This window comes from Ovis canadensis, chromosome 15 (assembly GCF_042477335.2).
Source record: "Ovis canadensis isolate MfBH-ARS-UI-01 breed Bighorn chromosome 15, ARS-UI_OviCan_v2, whole genome shotgun sequence".
Classification (NCBI taxonomy): domain Eukaryota; kingdom Metazoa; phylum Chordata; class Mammalia; order Artiodactyla; family Bovidae; genus Ovis; species Ovis canadensis.
In genome coordinates, this window is record NC_091259.1 from 87,192,810 (window position 1) to 87,209,981 (window position 17,172).

The 17,172-nt window shown below is 37.3% G+C and overlaps 2 protein-coding genes and 1 pseudogene across 2 annotated transcripts; all 3 read right to left on the minus strand.

The window, feature by feature from the left end:
* Positions 1-406: 406 nt before the first annotated feature.
* On the minus strand, positions 407-1,339 carry LOC138420388 (olfactory receptor 8K3-like). Its single transcript, XM_069553577.1, has one exon. It carries the CDS (start codon positions 1,331-1,333, stop codon positions 407-409), a length of 927 nt encoding a protein of 308 aa, XP_069409678.1. The 5' UTR covers positions 1,334-1,339.
* Positions 1,340-8,216: 6,877 nt separating this feature from the next.
* LOC138420231 (olfactory receptor 8K3-like) lies at positions 8,217-9,154 on the minus strand (annotated as a pseudogene).
* Positions 9,155-15,848: 6,694 nt separating this feature from the next.
* Positions 15,849-16,799, minus strand: LOC138420448 (olfactory receptor 8K3-like). The gene has a single exon (XM_069553664.1). It carries the CDS (start codon positions 16,797-16,799, stop codon positions 15,849-15,851), a length of 951 nt encoding a protein of 316 aa, XP_069409765.1.
* Between the last annotated feature and the right edge of the window lie 373 nt (positions 16,800-17,172).

A 17,172-nucleotide genomic window follows, 5' to 3' on the forward strand; every position in this document is an offset into this window, starting at 1 on the left:
TAACTTCAATGTTTATTCTAAAGTTTGAGGATACAATGAATCATTTAAATTCCCCTTTTGTACCTACCATTCTCTCTCTCTCCCCCATAGCATGCCCATTTTCCTTGACTATTCCATGGTCTATAGTTCCTAATTCATTGCACTACACTCTAAAAATTGATTTAACTACTTTGGTTATGTTTCATTTCTTTTTCTCAGAAATGGCAATTTTTTTTTCTTCTGTTTTTCTTACACGAATGGATTTATAGCCCTTCAAAGTGTGACTGACATGCAAAAGCCATTCTCTAAAATATGTGAACTCATTTATATTTTTTTTTTCTTCTGAAAACACGGACAGTAAAGTATAAAGTCCTGAAACTAATTTACAGGAATCACATTGATAGTGATCTTTAAGGAAAAAAATATTTCATAATTTCATCCAAATCCTTTGTAGGGCATATTTTACATCTTTGTTCCTCAAACTGTAGATCAAGGGATTTAACATGGGAATAAAAAGGGTGTAAAATATAGATGCCACTTTATCAGTGTCAAAGGAATGACTGGACTCTGGTTGCACATACATAAATATCAAAGTCCCATAGAACACGGTGACCACTGTCAGGTGGGATCCACAGGTAGAAAAAGCCTTCCGCCTACCTTCAGCGGATTTCATCCTGAGAATAGCTGTGAGGATGAGCAGGTAAGACACAAGCACTATTAGGAGAGAGAAAACCAAATTAAATCCTGATAAGACCAGGATAATTAATTCAATTTCGTGTGTGTTTGAACAGAGCAGTGATAATATGGGGAGACTGTCACAGTAGAAATGACTGATGACATTATAGCCACAGAAGGATGAATTAAAAATGTTCACAGTGACTAGAAGAGAAACGAATGTGCTATAGAGGTAGGGGATCACCACCAGGGCCCAACACACCCTTTGTGACATGATGACTGCGTAAAGCAGGGGTTGACAGATGGCCACATAGCGGTCATAGGACATTGCCGCCAGGATAAAAAGCTCACTAATAATGAACACGATGAAGAAAGCCAGCTGTGTGGCACACAAACGATAGGAAATTTTATTCTGACCCACAACAAAATTTACCAACATTTTGGGGCCCACAGCTGTTGAATAACCCAGATCAGTAAGAGCCAGGTGCCTGAGAAAGAAGTACATGGGTGTCTGCAGCCTGGAGTCCACCGTAGTGAGGATGACCATGCCCAAGTTTCCCACCACTGAGGTCACGTAGATGATGAGGAAGAGCCCAAACAATGGAGCCTGCAGTTCAGGGCTGTCTGTGATTCCCATGAGGATGAATTCAGTCAGCACCGTTCTGTTGTGTTCTTCCATTTTATCAGAAAACCTATTTTAATAGAGATATCGTATAGTCAATGATATCATTAATGAAATTTAGTGATTTATTTTAGTTTACATACATGACATAAATAAAATTAATTTAAATTATATTTTAAACACAAAGAAAAATTCTGCATCTTCTAAATAAAACATACAAATTAAATAGAAATAAAAAAGAGAGGTAAATATACATCTGGAGAGAGAGAGAGACCTGTAGTTTTTCACTGGTGAGATTAACCCCCCCAAAGAACATGTAACAATATTTTGAGGCATTTCAGTTGTCAGCATTGGAGGTAGTTAGAAACCAGTGACACTGATATTTATCCTAATATATTAGGGCTGCCCCCCAAAACAACAAGGGGGCTTCTCCAATGGCTTAGTGAGTAAAGAATCTGCTTAAAATGCAGGAGACTCAGAAGACATGCGTTCAATCCCTGGGTTGGAAGATACCCTGGAGGAGAAAATGGCACCCCACTCCAGTATTCTTGCCAAGAAAATTCAGTGGGTACAATCTGTGGGGTCACAAAGTGTTTGATGTAGCAACAAGGAATTATACAGCCCAAAATGCGAAAGGGCTAAGACTGACCAGAGTCGGTAGATGTGGGGATATAGATATGGATTGATATAAATATAGATGAAGGAAACATGTCTAAAAAACTTTATAAATTTTAGGTGCTGTTTTATAGGTGAAGGTAAACTTTTCTGTCATCTTTTTGTATAATGACCATCACACCATTATATTTACAAAATTAAAGTCACATAATATTACATACTACACATGCTAAACTTTACCTCATAAAAAATGAAACCCAAATTGCAATTATGTGTGGAAAGATTTAAAAGCCTTTATGTTAAAATAAGTTTATCTGAAAGCCCTTATGTCTACAGGGGGTGCAAGATGATAAAATCAATACATTTGACCAATATTGAACAGAGGTTTAAAAATAATGGAGTTCTAACATATCATACCACACTGTTTTTTTTTTTATTATTTTTTTTACAAGGAAACATTCTATATAACATACATGGGTTGATATAATCTCTGTTATAGCTATACTTTTTGTATATGCAAACGAGTACCCTGGTAAATATGGTAGGTTATTTCAATCTCTTTCTTGCTGCATTGTTGGGAAGATATATGAGATTTAAACATTTAATTGCATTTATGTTATCTGAAAATACCCTTCAAATGTCTAATACATAGAATTTCTGTGTGCATTTGCTTTTAATTTCTTAGTGGGAAAAGCACGCTACCTGAATTGGACTCTCCTTACACATGCACGTATAAATTATTTTTGTGTGACTTCCTTCTTGGGTGTATGATGGTGAATAGACTGAGGGCTGTGTTACCCAGGAAACAGCCCTCAGTGCCCCCACTCCCCTCGTGACCCCTCCCCATGACTGCAACTGGGACCATCAGTGAGCTCTTGCTCAAGGTATTTTAATCTGCTATATAACTTAAAATATGTAATATATATTTACTTAAAGTGGAACATTTTTCTTCCTCCCCAACTGCATTTTCATTAAAACTGACATATACTGAATTATTTTTAACACAGACAGTATATTTAGCCAAGGAGAAACCGAGGTCACAATGAGGAAACTGAGCAACTCGAGAGACTGTGATGTAACTAAAATTGGATAAAAGAGTTCTCTATAGAAAAAGAAAAGTTTTTAAATTATTATATATTATACAATATCGTACTGAAAAAAGTTAAGGATACACAAGCATACATCTATATCTATCTATATATATTTATATGTATCATATATTTCCAGAATGTTATTTCATCTGCTTTCACATTAAGGCTGCAAATAACATCCATACAACATTAAATGCAGAGGTATAAGTACAGTGAATTAAAGATATATATGAATATTTCTAAAAAACATCATTCTTATCATGAATATCACTAAGAAAACAAAATGATACCAGAGTAGAATGTAGATTTTTTTAACGTAAAAGAATTGACTGAGGTTTGCAATACTGTACAGCATGTGGTGATCAAAACCATCCCCAAGAAAAAGAAATGCAAAAAGGAAAAATGGTTTTCTGAAGAGGCCTTACAAATAGCTGAGAATAGACTAGAAGCTAAAGACAGAGGAGAAAAGGAAAGATATAGCATCTGAATGCAGACTTCCAGAGAATAGTAAGGACAGATAAGAGAGACTTCCTAAGTGATCAATGCAAAGAAATAGAGGAAAACAATAGACTGGGAAAGACTAGAGATCTATTCAAGAAAATTACAGATACCAAGGGAATATTTCATGCAAATATGGGCACAATAAAGGACAGAAATGTTGTGGACCAAACAGAAGCAGAAAATATTAAGAAGAGCTAGCAAGAATATACAGAAGAACAACAAAAAAAAAAACCTTAATGACCCAGATAACCAAAATGGTGTGATCTCTCAAAATACCAGCTAATTTGCAAAACTCCGCAGTGGCTGCAGGACTGGAAAAGGTCAGTTTTGATTCCAGTACCAAAGAAAGGCAGTGCCAAAAAATATTCAAACTACCACACAATTGCACTCATCTCACATGCAAGGAAAGAAATGCTCAACATTCTCCAAGCTAGGATTCAACATTACATGAACCGAGAACTTGCAGATGTTCAAATTGAATTTAGAAAAGACAGAGGAACCAGAGACCAAATTGCCAACATCCATTGGATCATAGAAAAAGCAAGAGAACTACAGAGGAGCATCTACTTCTGCTTCACTGACTGTGCCAAAGCCTTTGATTGTAGATCACAACAAACTGTGGAAAATTCTTAAAGAGATGGTAATACTAGACCACCTAACCTGCCTCCTGAGAAACCCGTATGCATGTCAAGAAGCAACAGTTGGAACTAGACATGGAACAACGTGTCCTTTGCCAACAAAGGACTTTATAGTCAAAGCTATGGTTTTCCAGTAGTGATGCATATATGTGAGAGATGGACCATAAAAAAGGCTGAGCACTGAAGAATTGACGCTTTTAAACTGTGGTGTTGGAGAAGACTCTTGAGAGTCCCTTGGACAGCAAGGAGACCTAGCCAGTCAGTCTTAAAGGAAATAAATCCTGAATATTCATTGGAAGGACTGATGCTGAAGCTGAAGCTCCAATACTTTGGCCACCTCATGTGAAGAGCTGACTCATTAGAAAAGACCCTGATGCTGGGAAAGGTTGAAGGTGGGAGGAGAAGGGGACCACAGAGGATGAGATGGTTGGATGGCACCACCGATTCAATGGATGTGGGTTTGAGCAGGCTTCAGTAGATGGCAAAGGACAGGGAGACCTGGCATGCTGCAGTCTGTGGGGTCACAATGAGTCAGGCACAATGGAGTGTCAACAACTAAAACAAAAGCAATAGCAAGAAAAATAAAGTCATTTTTTTTAATGTACTACTGCTTTCCTAAAAATAAATAAATAAGAATTAAAATTGATACAAGAAAAACAAGTATCAGGATTCTCTGTGAACTCTAGGAAAGTAAATAAAAATATAATATTCATAAAATTAGGTTATGTATGTGTTGATTCGAAAACCACATTTATCTCATCAAATATGTTGCTTATAAGGTTTTGGACCTCTGATGTCCTAACCTATCCCCATATACATGGTTTCTTATATCAGAAATATGGCACTACAAATAGGAAACCATGAAGTGACATAAATCTTTGTTTAGTTTGCTTATGAACGGCTACAGCAAAGAAAAATAAATAAATAAACTACACTGGTAAATGCTGATTTTCCTGTAAGGTAAGGCGGGGGGGGGTGGGGGGGAGCATTGAAGAGAATCGTTTGTTTGTTTGTTTCACCAGCTTCAGAATTGAATGAAATGTGTGAGATTACTTTTCTATAGTTTACTACCTGTGCTGGGTTGCAGATTCACCGTAACACTGGGTACTCAAAATTCCTGGCCTCCAAAAATTTCTTTCCACATTGCAATGCAAGATGGAAAACCCTGCTTTTGCTCATCAAAAGATCAGAAACATTCCCATGAATATATTGATTTAATTATTCATTAACAACACAATATTTTGAGAACGCAATAAGATCCCAGAGTCGCTAACTGACTAAAGACTTGGAAGAACACCCAACCATAAGAACACCCACCAGCAGCTTTGTAATTCTGACTTAATTTTTTTTTAAATTCCTGAATCTTTGGGTTTTCTCGTCCCACAGTTGTGTCCTTTCTTATTCATACAATTAAGCATTTATAGAAACATCTGTTCCTATTGTTCAGTCCCTAAGTCATGTCAGTCTCTGTGACCCCATGGACTGCAGCACACCAGGCCTCCAAATAGTAAATAATATGACACTGACATTTCAAAGATGCTCCTTAGTATTTGTGAAAATATTTGAACAGTTATAGGCAGGGAAAGGGATGCAGTTCTATTCTGCTCATACATTATCAGTAGAAAGTTGTACATGGAAAAGAGCCAAATATCCTCATGATTTGCTGTGATTTGTCATAGAATAAAACTGCTATCTTGCAAATGTCACCAAAGCTATCCATCTATTGTTAAAATAAGGCACCACATGAAATATGCTATTTACCTGTAATGAAACCTCTGTTTGACTTTCTCATGTGCTTTGCAACACAAATAGTGAGAACAATTTATGCATTTTTCTCTCCCTCTCTGACTCTCCCTGAGGAGTTGCCAAGCAATTTCTTGACTGTCCCTGAAGCATTAAAATATAACAATGCAAGTACTGAGGTGTTTAATAATCCAGAGCAGTTTGTGTGTACCTGTAAATAAGTTACATATATTGGTTTCCTATTTTTTACCCTTTATTAATGTTCCCTTTTTTCCTGCTTTGATGGTTAATTTCTGTACCCATTTGGCTAGGCTGTGGTGCCCAATTGTTTAGTTAAATATCAGTCTAGTGTCACTGTGAAAATTATTCTTTTTAAAATTTTTATTAACTTTTAAATGAATAGAAATTCAGTACAGCCAATTGCTCCTCAAAATATAGGTGGGCTTCATCTAATCATTTGAAAGTCTTCAAAAGCAAATATTGAGGTTCTTTAAAGGAAAAACTGTCTGTCTCTAGACATTATGTAAGTAATTAAATAAACTGAAAGTAACAATGTGTCATGTAGATTTTATATATATATAAAGGACAGGGGGCTATATTTAATATCCTGTAATAAATCATAATGGGGATATATATATATATATATATATATATATATATATATGCTGCTAAGTTGTTTCAGTCGTGTCTGACTCTGTGCGACTCCATAGACGGCAGCCCACCAGGCTCCCCCATCCCTGGGATTTTCCAGGCAAGAACACTGGAGTGGGTTGCCATTTCCTTCCCAATGCATGAAAGTGAAAAGTGAAAGTGAAGTCGCTCAGCTGTGTCTGACTCCCAGCGATCCCATGGACTGCAGCCCACCAGGCACTTCTGTCCATGGGGTTTTCCAGGCAAGAGTACTGGAGTGGGGTGCCATTGCCTTCTAGTCTTTATTTATTTCCAAGCTCCAAACTGATCCTTCCCCCCGCTTTCCACTTTGGGAACCATAAGTTTTTGTCCATGCCTCTGAGTTTATTTCTGTTCTGTTACTAAGTTAGTGTGTAGCATTGCTTTTAGATTCCACATGTAAGTGATATCATGCGGTATGTGCCGTCCTCTTTCTGACTGCATTTGGTATGATACATTCAAAGTGTATCAGTATTAATACAAGTGGCACTATTTCATTCTCTTATTATGGCTGAAGAGCATTTCATCATGTACATATACCACATCTTTATCTGTCCATCCCTCAGTGGACAGGTGTCTTCCATGTCTTGGCTATTCTTAATGGTGCTTCTATGAACCTTGAGGTTCATGTATCTTTTTGAATTGCTCTTCTCCATATATGTGCTCAGAAGTGGGATTGCTGGATCATGTGGCAACTTTAGTGGCACAGGGACCTCCATACTGTCTTCCATATGATGGTGATGGTCATTCAGTCGCTAATTCATGCCTGACTCTTGAGACCCCATAGTGGCAGCACCAAATTTTATTTTCACCAACAGTGTAGGATGATTCCCTCTTCTTCAAACCCTCTCTAGCATATACTCTTTGTAGACTTTTTAAATGATAGTCATTCTGAACAGTGGGAAGTGATATCTTACTGTAGTTTTGATTTGTATTTCTCTAATAATTATCAAAGTTGTGCATCTTTTTATATGCTTATTGGCCATTTATATATCTTTTTGGAGAAATGTCTATTTAGATCTTCTGCTCATTTTTTGACTGGGAGCAGTCTTCCCCTAAATATACACATATTCCATTCACTCAAATTCTCAAGAGTTTATTTAAGCATCATTCTTAAACAAGGCCACCTGACAACTTTAATCAAAATTTAAGCTCCATCCTGGATATTTCTTCTTTTTCATTTTAACAATGCTCAACAATATCAGTCATATTTACAGCTCACTTTTCATTCTGCAAATTTTCTGTATTTTCTCTAAGCCTCATGAAGAATGAGTCTTGGTTGTTAAAAAGCCAATGCATGTTTAATTTCTTGAATGAATCATTTATGTATTATTTATCAGCCATTCTTTTTTGTACCTTTTACTCTGCTAGCACTAAAGAAAAACTGTGAATGTACTATACATTATCTGGTTTATAAAAATAAGTGTTTTAACAAAGAGACACATAATAGGTCACCCATGAGAACACGTGGGAAAGGCAGATGAGGGCCTGAAACTAGGCATGGGTGAATATCTGAGCAGGGATAGGTCATCTGTTGATGATATATGTTCTTTCAGAGTAATGAATAGTTTTCTTTATTTCTATGCTTCTCGTACATCAGTTCTTGTTCATCCAATAGAGGTAAGTTTACAAGGCTTACACAATACCAATAATAGTATACATTCACTAATACATTGCCCATTGTTAGCATATCCTAGAGTGAATTTTAAATAGTATATTTGCAAATATTTTCCAGTTTTTAGACAGGGCATTTTTCACCTGTTTGTTCCTCAAACTGTAAATCATTGGATTCAGCATGGATACTACTAGAGTATAGAATAAAGATGCCATTTTATCAGTATCAAAGGAATCACTGGATTTGGGCTGCACATACATAAAGAAGAGAGCACCATAGAACATGACATTCTCTGTCAAATGAGATCCACAGGTGGAGAAAGCCTTGTGTCTGCTTTCTGCCTAGTTCATCCTGAAGATGCAGATAAGGATCCAGATATAGGACACGAGAACTATCAGAAGAGATGAAACCAAACTAAAAATTGAAAAGATCAGAATTATCGATTTAATTTCAAGTGTGTCTGAACAGAGCAAAGATATCAAGGGCAGACTATCACAATAGAAATCCTTAATGACATCATGACCACAAAATGATGAAATAAAAATTTTTATGATGGTCAGCAGAGACAAAAAGAGGCTGTATAGATAGGGAATGGCCACTAGTGTGTGATGTAACCTTTGTGACATGATGCTTGTGTAGAGCAGAGGGTTACAGATGGCCACGTAGCAGTCATAGGCCATAGCAGACAGAATGAAAATTTCACTGGTGATAAACCAACTGAAGAAAGTGAGTTGAGTAACACACCAATGATAAGAGATTGTACGTTGATCTATGGCAAAATTTACTAGCATTTTGGGTCCTACAGCTGTTGAGTAACCAACATCAGTAAAAGCCAGGTGTCTGAGGAAAAAGTACATGGGTGTGTGTAGCCTGGAGTCTATCGTGGTGAGAATGATCAAGCCCAGGTTACCCCCCACTGAAGCCATGTAAACAATGAGGAAGAGTCCAAACAAAGGTGCCGCGAAGGGAGATCAGTGATTCCTACGAGGATGAATTCATTCAGCATCATCAGATTGTGTTTGTCCAGTCAGGCCATTCGGGAAACATAAACTGGAAATAAATATAAAAATAATGATTAACCCTCATGAGCTATGATGAGATTATCATTGTAATAAGTGGTTAAAATCTTAAATCTTATGTTTATGGTTTGTTAATTTAATTGGCAGCTCAGTTCTCTCTCTCCCAAGTCACTTAGCTCCTGACAGGTGTCTTAGACATGACACATAAACAGTACAAAAAACAAAAATAAATAATTTGACTTCATCTAAATGAAAATTAAAGCAAAGTTTTGTCTGTCAAAGGACACTCTCAAAGTATTTTAAAAATGTGACCTTCACAATGGAAAAAGTTGGGAATCATATGTCTGATGTGTCTAATACATTAAATATACAAAACACTTTTATAATTCAACAATAGAAAAAACACCCAAATTAAAAGCAGACAAAGTATGTGATTTCTTGCAGGAATTTCTTGCAGAAATTTCTTGCAGGAGATATACAAATGGCCGAAAATCACCTGAAAATATGTACAAAACACAATGGGCAAGGGCGAACATTGGACCTTCACTGTATACACCAAGTACAGAGGTTAGAGAAGCTAAATCATTTCTAATCCTTCTCCCTCACCCACCTCTGCTGATGCCATCAACTATACCTTACTTTTTTTTTCAACTATACCTTTCAACAATAAGTGCATGACAGTAAATGTAATCTACAAAGAGAGATCAAAAATATGCATTTAAATGCATGTAGTTAAACATCAAAGTAATTTTTTGAGAGAGAATAAAGTGAGTTTTGGAAAGAGCTATTAAATAAATAAAGAATGGAAAATAACCTTAATTTTAAGTAAAATATACATTCCTGCTTCATAACTTTGAAAGGACTGTCCTGTGAGTAAATCTGTATTTGTACAGATTTTCTTTTTCATTCCAATCTCCATTAGATGTGCAGTTAGTCATTTAAGGGGTGATTTGAAAGCCTCAAAGATTTGTAGGTGGGAGGGAGTGAGAGTCCTCTAACTAGTTAGATATTATGGTGTGATGAAGTCACAATGTAGTGAAATGGATGCTTTAATATTTTATTTTGACCTCACCTCTAGCAAAAAATAAAGAATGATAACTTTCAAATGGCACTGATCCTTGCAATAATATGGATAAATCTGGGAAACCCATAGAATATTAGAAGCAGATAAATTACAAGGACTATAAATATATTGATATAATGCCTTTAATTCAGACATAGGTTTTTTTTTTTTTTTTTCAGAAAATAGATTTTTTTAAATATAATTGTCATTCATTTATTAGCATTCTAATTTTTTGTTGTTGTTGTTGTTGTTGTTTTAATTTTAAAATCTTTAATTCTTACATGCGTACCCAAACATGACCCCCCCTCCCACCTCCCTCCCCACAACATCTCTCTGGGTCATCCCCATGCACCAGCCCCAAGCATGCTGCACCCTACGTCAGACATGTTGGAAAACACTGTGGGTATGTGTCATTATTTGGTGTGAAAATTTTGAAATAAATTCCATTTATATCAAATCTATATCATATTTATATATGATTTTGTATCATATGATATCAAATAACATATTTCACATCTTCATTAAGGGTCCAAGCATAATCATGAAAATCTTAAAAGGTGGAGTTTCTTAATAATATTAACTCCCTTTCCAAGGGTTGCATTTTTTTTCACTATTCAAAGAGTACAAGCCTATAACATCAAACTAAATGTGTATCATTCATCAAAAAACATAATAAAGATGTATTTTGTTGTTCAGTCACCCATTGTGACTGACTCTTTGCAACCCCATGGACTGCAGCATGCCAGGCCTCCCTGTCCTTCACCATCTCCCAAAGTTTACTCAAGATCATGTCCATTGCATCAGTCATGCCATCCAGCCATCTCTCATCTTCTGATGCCCTCTTCTCCTTCTGCCCTCACTCTTTTCCAGCATCAGGGACTTTTCCATTGAGTCATCTGTATGCATCAGATGGCTGAAATACTGGAGCTTCAGCTTCAGCATCAGTCCTTACAATGAGTATTCAGTTGATTTTCCTTAAGATTGTGTGGCTTGATTTTGCTGTCCAAGGGACTCTCAGGAGTCTTCTCCAGCACCACGGTTCTAAGGCATCAATTCTTTGGTGTTTTGTCTTCTTTACGATTCATCTCTTACAACCATACATGACCACTGGGAAGACCATAGCCTTGATTATATGGACCTTGTTGGCAGAGTTATGTCTCTGCTTTTCAACACACTACCTAGGTTTCTCACAGCTTTCCTGCCAAGGGCGATCATCTTCTGATTTCATGGCTGCAGTCACCATCCCCAGTGATCTCAGAGCCCAAGAAGAGGAGATCTGTCGCTATATCTGCCTTTCCCCCTTCTGCTTGCCATGTACAATGTTATGGACCTCTGCCCATAGTTCTTCAGGCACATTGTTTACTAGATCTAAGGCCTTGAATCTATTAGTTATCTCCACTGCATATGCACAGAGGATTTGATTCAAGTCATACCTTAAAAACGAACATTCAGAAAACTAAGATCATGGCATCTGGTCCCATCACTTCATGGCAAATAGATGGGCAAAGAGTGGAAACAGTGAGAGACTTAATTTTGGGGGACTCCAAAATCACTGCAGATGGTGACTGTGGCCATGAAATTAAAAGATGTTTGCTCCTTGCAAAAAAATTCTGACCAACCTAGACAGCATGTTAAAAAGCAGAGACATCAGTTTTCCAACAAAGGTCCATCTAGTCAAAGCTATGGTTTTTCCAGTGGTCAGGTATGGATATGAGAATTGGACTATAAAGAAAGCTGAGCACGGAAGAATTGATGCTTTTGAGTTGTGGTGTTGGAGAAAACACTTGAGAGTCCCTTGGATTGCAAGGAGATCCAACCAGTCCATCTTAAAGGAAATCAGTCCTTCTTTTACAAGTTTCATTCTTTTACAAGTGGTTGACCAGTTTTCCCAGCACCACTTGTTAAAGAGATTGTCTTTACTCCATTGTATATTCTTGCCTCCTTTGTCAAAGATAAGGTGTCCATATGTGTGTGGATTTATCTCTGGGCTTTCTATTTTGTTCCATTGATCTATATGTCTGTCTTTGTGCCACTACCATACTGTCTTGATGACTGTGGCTTTGTAGTAGAGCCTGAAGTCAGGCAAGTTGATTCCTCCAGTTCCATTCTTCTTTCTCAAGATTGCTTTGGCTATTCGAGGTTTTTTGTATTTCCATACAAATCTTGAAATTATTTGTTCTAGTTCTGTGAAAAATGTGGCTGATAGCTTGATAGGGATTGCATTGAATTTGTAAATTGCTTTGGGTAGTAAACTCATTTTCACTATATTGATTCTTCCGATCCACGAACATGGTATATTTCTCCATCTATTAGTGTCCTCTTTGATTTCTTTCATCAGTGTTTTATAGTTTTCTATATATAAGTCTTTAGTTTCTTTAGGTAGATATATTCCTAAGTATTTTATTCTTTTCGTTGCAATGGTGAATGGAATTGTTTCCTTAATTTCTTTTTCTACTTTCTCATTATTCGTGTATAGGAATGCAAGGGATTTCTGTGTGTTGATTTTATATCCTGCAACTTTACTATATTCATTGATGAGCTCTAGTAATTTTCTGGTGGAGTCTTTAGGGTTTTCCATGTAGAGGATCATGTCATCTGCAAACAGTGAGAGTTTTACTTCTTCTTTTCCAATTTGGATTCCTTTTATTTCTTTTTCTGCTCTGATTGCTGTGGCCAAAACTTCCAGAACTATGTTGAATAGTAGCGGTGAAAGTGGACACCCTTGTCTTGTTCCTGACTTTAGGGGAAATGCTTTCAATTTTTCACCATTGAGGATCATGTTTGCTGTGGGTTTGTCATAGATAGCTTTTATTATGTTGAGGTATGTTCCTTCTATTCCTGCTTTCTGGAGAGTTTTTATCATAAATGGATGTTGAATTTTGTCAAAGGCCTTCTCTGCATCTATTGAGATAATCATATGGTTTTTATTTTTCAATTTGTTAATGTGGTGAATTACATTGATTGATTTGCGGATATTGAAGAATCCTTGCATCCCTGGGATAAAGCCCACTTGGTCACTTCCTAACACCGCACACAAAAATAAACTCAAAATGGATTAAAGATCTAAATGTAAGATCAGAAACTATAAAACTCCTAGAGGAGAACATAGGCAAAACACTCTCCGACATAAATCACAGCAGGATCCTCTATGATCCACCTCCCAGAATTCTGGAAATAAAAGCAAAAATAAACAAATGGGATCTAATTAAACTTAAAAGCTTCTGCACAACAAAGGAAACTATAAGCAAGGTGAAAAGACAGCCTTCTGAATGGGAGAAAATAATAGCAAAGGAAGCAACTGACAAACAACTAATCTCAAAAATATACAAGTAACTTCTGCAGCTCAATTCCAGAAAAATAAATGACCCAATCAAAAAATGGGCCAAAGAACTAAATAGACATTTCTCCAAAGAAGACATACGGATGGCTAACAAACACATGAAAAGATGCTCAACATCACTCATTATCAGAGAAATGCAAATCAAAACCACAATGAGGTACCACTTCACACCAGTCAGAATGGCTGCCATCCAAAAATCTGCAAGCAATAAATGCTGGAGAGGGTGTGGAGAAAAGGGAACCCTCCTACACTGTTGGTGGGAATGCAAACTAGTACAGCCACTATGGAGAACAGTGTGGAGATTCCTTAAAAAATTGCAAATAGAACTACCTTATGACGCAGCAATCCCACTTCTGGGCATACACACCGAGGAAACCAGAATTGAAAGAGACACATGTACCCCAATGTTCATTGCAGCACTGTTTATAATAGCCAGGACATGGAAACAACCTAGATGTCCATCAGCAGATGAATGGATAAGAAAGCAGTGGTACATATACACAATGGAGTATTACTCAGCCATTAAAAAGAATTCATTTGAGTCAGTTCTGATGAGATGGATGAAACTGGAGCCGATTATACAGAGTGAAGTAAGCCAGAAAGAAAAACACCAATACAGTATACTAACACATATATATGGAATTTAGGAAGATGGCAATGACGACCCTGTATGCAAGACAGGGAAAGAGACACAGATGTGTATAACTGACTTTTGGACTCAGAGGGAGAGGGAGAGGGTGGGATGATGTGGGAGAATGACAGTCTAACATGTATACTATCATGTAAGAATTGAATTGCCAGTCTATGTCTGACGCAGGATACAGCATGCTTGGGGCTGGTGCATGGGGATGACCCAGAGAGATGCTATGGGGAGGGAGGTGGGAGGGGGGTACATGTTTGGGAACGCATGTAAGAATTAAAGATTTTAAAATTTAAAAAATAAAAAACTAAAACTTAAAAAAAAAAAAAGAAATCAGTCCTGAATATTCATTGAAAGGACTGATGCTGAAGCTGAAACTCCAATACTTTGGCTGCTTGATGCAAAGAACTGACTGAGAAGACAGTCAAGACAGTGGAGAAGACACTGATTCTGGAAAAGATTGAAGGCAGGAGGAGAAGGGGATGACAGAGGATGAGATGGTTGGATGGCATCACTGACTTGATGAACATGAGCTTGAACAGGCTCCAGGAATTGATGATGGACAGGGAGCCCTGGTGTGGTGCAATCCATGGGGTTGCAAAGAGTTGGACATGACTCAGGGACTGAACTGAACTGATAATTGCCTGGCCTAGTGGTTTTCCCTGCTTTCTTTAGTTTAAGCCTGAGTTTTGCTATGAGAGCTGATGATCTGAGTCACAGTCGTTTCCAGGTCTTGATTTTGATAACTGTAAACAGCTTCTACATCTTTGGCTAAAAGAATTTAATTGATTCTAACACCAAAATAAAAAAATATATATGTTCTACTCATAATTGGAGATTGGTATGCAAAAGCAGTAAGTCAAAAGAAGCTGGAGTAACAAGCAAATTTGGCTTCAAAGAATAAAATGAAGCAGGCTACTCTACAAAAATAGTCTACAAAGTTACTATTTCTGTATGCTGACGTTATAGCCATCAACCTGGTAAAATTAATTTCTTATTTCTAATATTTTAGCTTGAAATTTATTTTTTTGGATTTTTAATTAACATATCCAAAATAGAATAACTGCCGTGTTATTTTTGTTTCCCCAAGCTTAAAAATGTTTGTTTCATAATTTGACAGAAATTTGAGATGGCAGCAGCCATAAAGGGGATATGGCTAACGTTTCATTAAGGCAAATATTTTTGATGTATTGCTCATTGTTGTATTCGCCAGCAAAAGAACACTAACTGCCATCTTCTACTTAGCCAGTATGATGGGCACTAGTATTTAAATGTTATGTAATACACAACACACACACACAAAAAAAAACATTTTATTAAAAGACACAAGAATGTCTTTAAAAAATATTTAATGATGGATGTAGTAAAAAAAAAAAAAAGGCTTCCCTTCAGTTGAAACATAAATACTTGGCAAAGTGAGAACAGTGATCTGGACTTGAGTCTCTTGCACTGAAACTTGAGGTTAAACCAGAGTTGACACCAGAAGAATGATCACAACGTGAACATCTACAGTTGACACAAGAGAAACCATTCCTAGTGTGCATGGCTTTCACAAATTGCTGCTTTTGAGTAATTTTTCACATAAAATAAACAGTTGTCTATAATCTAATTTATCGTGCATGCCTTCTATATTTACTTTTATATAGGAATTTTGCAGAGATTTTTCCACATCCTATGCAGAGCACCTTTTACTTCCTTGTTCCTCAAGCTGTAGATCACAGGGTTCAGCATGGGTATGACCAAAGTGAAAAATACAGAGGCCATTTTGTCAGTATCGAAAGAGTGGCTGGATTTGGGCTGCATATACATAAAGGCTAGAGTGGCATACAGTACAGCCACCACTGTCAGATGAGAGCCGCACGTGGAGAAAGCCTTCTGCCTGCCCTGTGCAGTGTTCATTTTTAGGATGGCCTTAAGGATCAGTATGTAAGATACAAGGACTATCAGAAAAGATGAAACCAAGTTAAACACGGAACAGGTCAATATGAACAGCTCAATCTCCCATGTGCTTGAGCACAGCAAAGTTAGCAAGGGGAGACTGTCACAGTAGAAATGACTAATGATGTTATAGCCACAGAAGGATGAAGTAAATATCTTGATGGTAGTTATCAGAGAAACGGAGGCACTGTAAACATAGGGGACTGCAACCAGCACCCAGCATGCTCTCGGGGACATAACTACTGTGTAGAGCAGAGGGTCGCAGATGGCCACGTAACGGTCATACGCCATTGCCGACAGGATGAAAAGTTCACTGATGATGAACAGGATGAAGAAAGTCAGCTGCATAGCACAGCAATGATAGCAGATTGTGTTTTGATCAGCTACGAAATTTACCAGCATTTTGGGTCCCACCGATGTGGAATAGCCAAGGTCGATGAAAGCCAGATTTCTGAGAAAGAAGTACATGGGTGTCTGTAGCTTGGAGTCCACCTTGGTGAGAACGATCATGCCCAAGTTTCCCACCGCCGACACCGCATAAATGGCGAGGAAGAGCACAAAGAAGGGAGCCTGCAGCTCCGGCCAGCCTGTGATTCCCGTGAGGATGAATTCACCAGGCACGGTTTGATTTTGTTTATCCATCCAGCCCATCAAGGGCAGTAACTGTGGGAAGAACCCTAAGAATAGATGTTGGAATTCAGAAGATACCATCTGATGAATGTTTAGTAGGCAAAGTCATTATGTGTAAGATGAATCTAATTATTTTCAATAGAATGATTTAAAACAAGGCTCAGGATGCTTGGGGCTGGTGCACTGGGATGACCCAGAGGGATGGTATGGGGAGGGAGATGGATGGGGTTCAGGATGGGGAACATGTGTACACCTGTGGCAGATTCATGTTGATATATGGCAAAACCAATACAATATTGTAAGGTAATTAGCCTCCAATTAAAATAAATAAATTTAAATTAAAAAAAAAAAAGACTCACCTCCATCACTGAACCTGCAACCAAATTTAGAAACC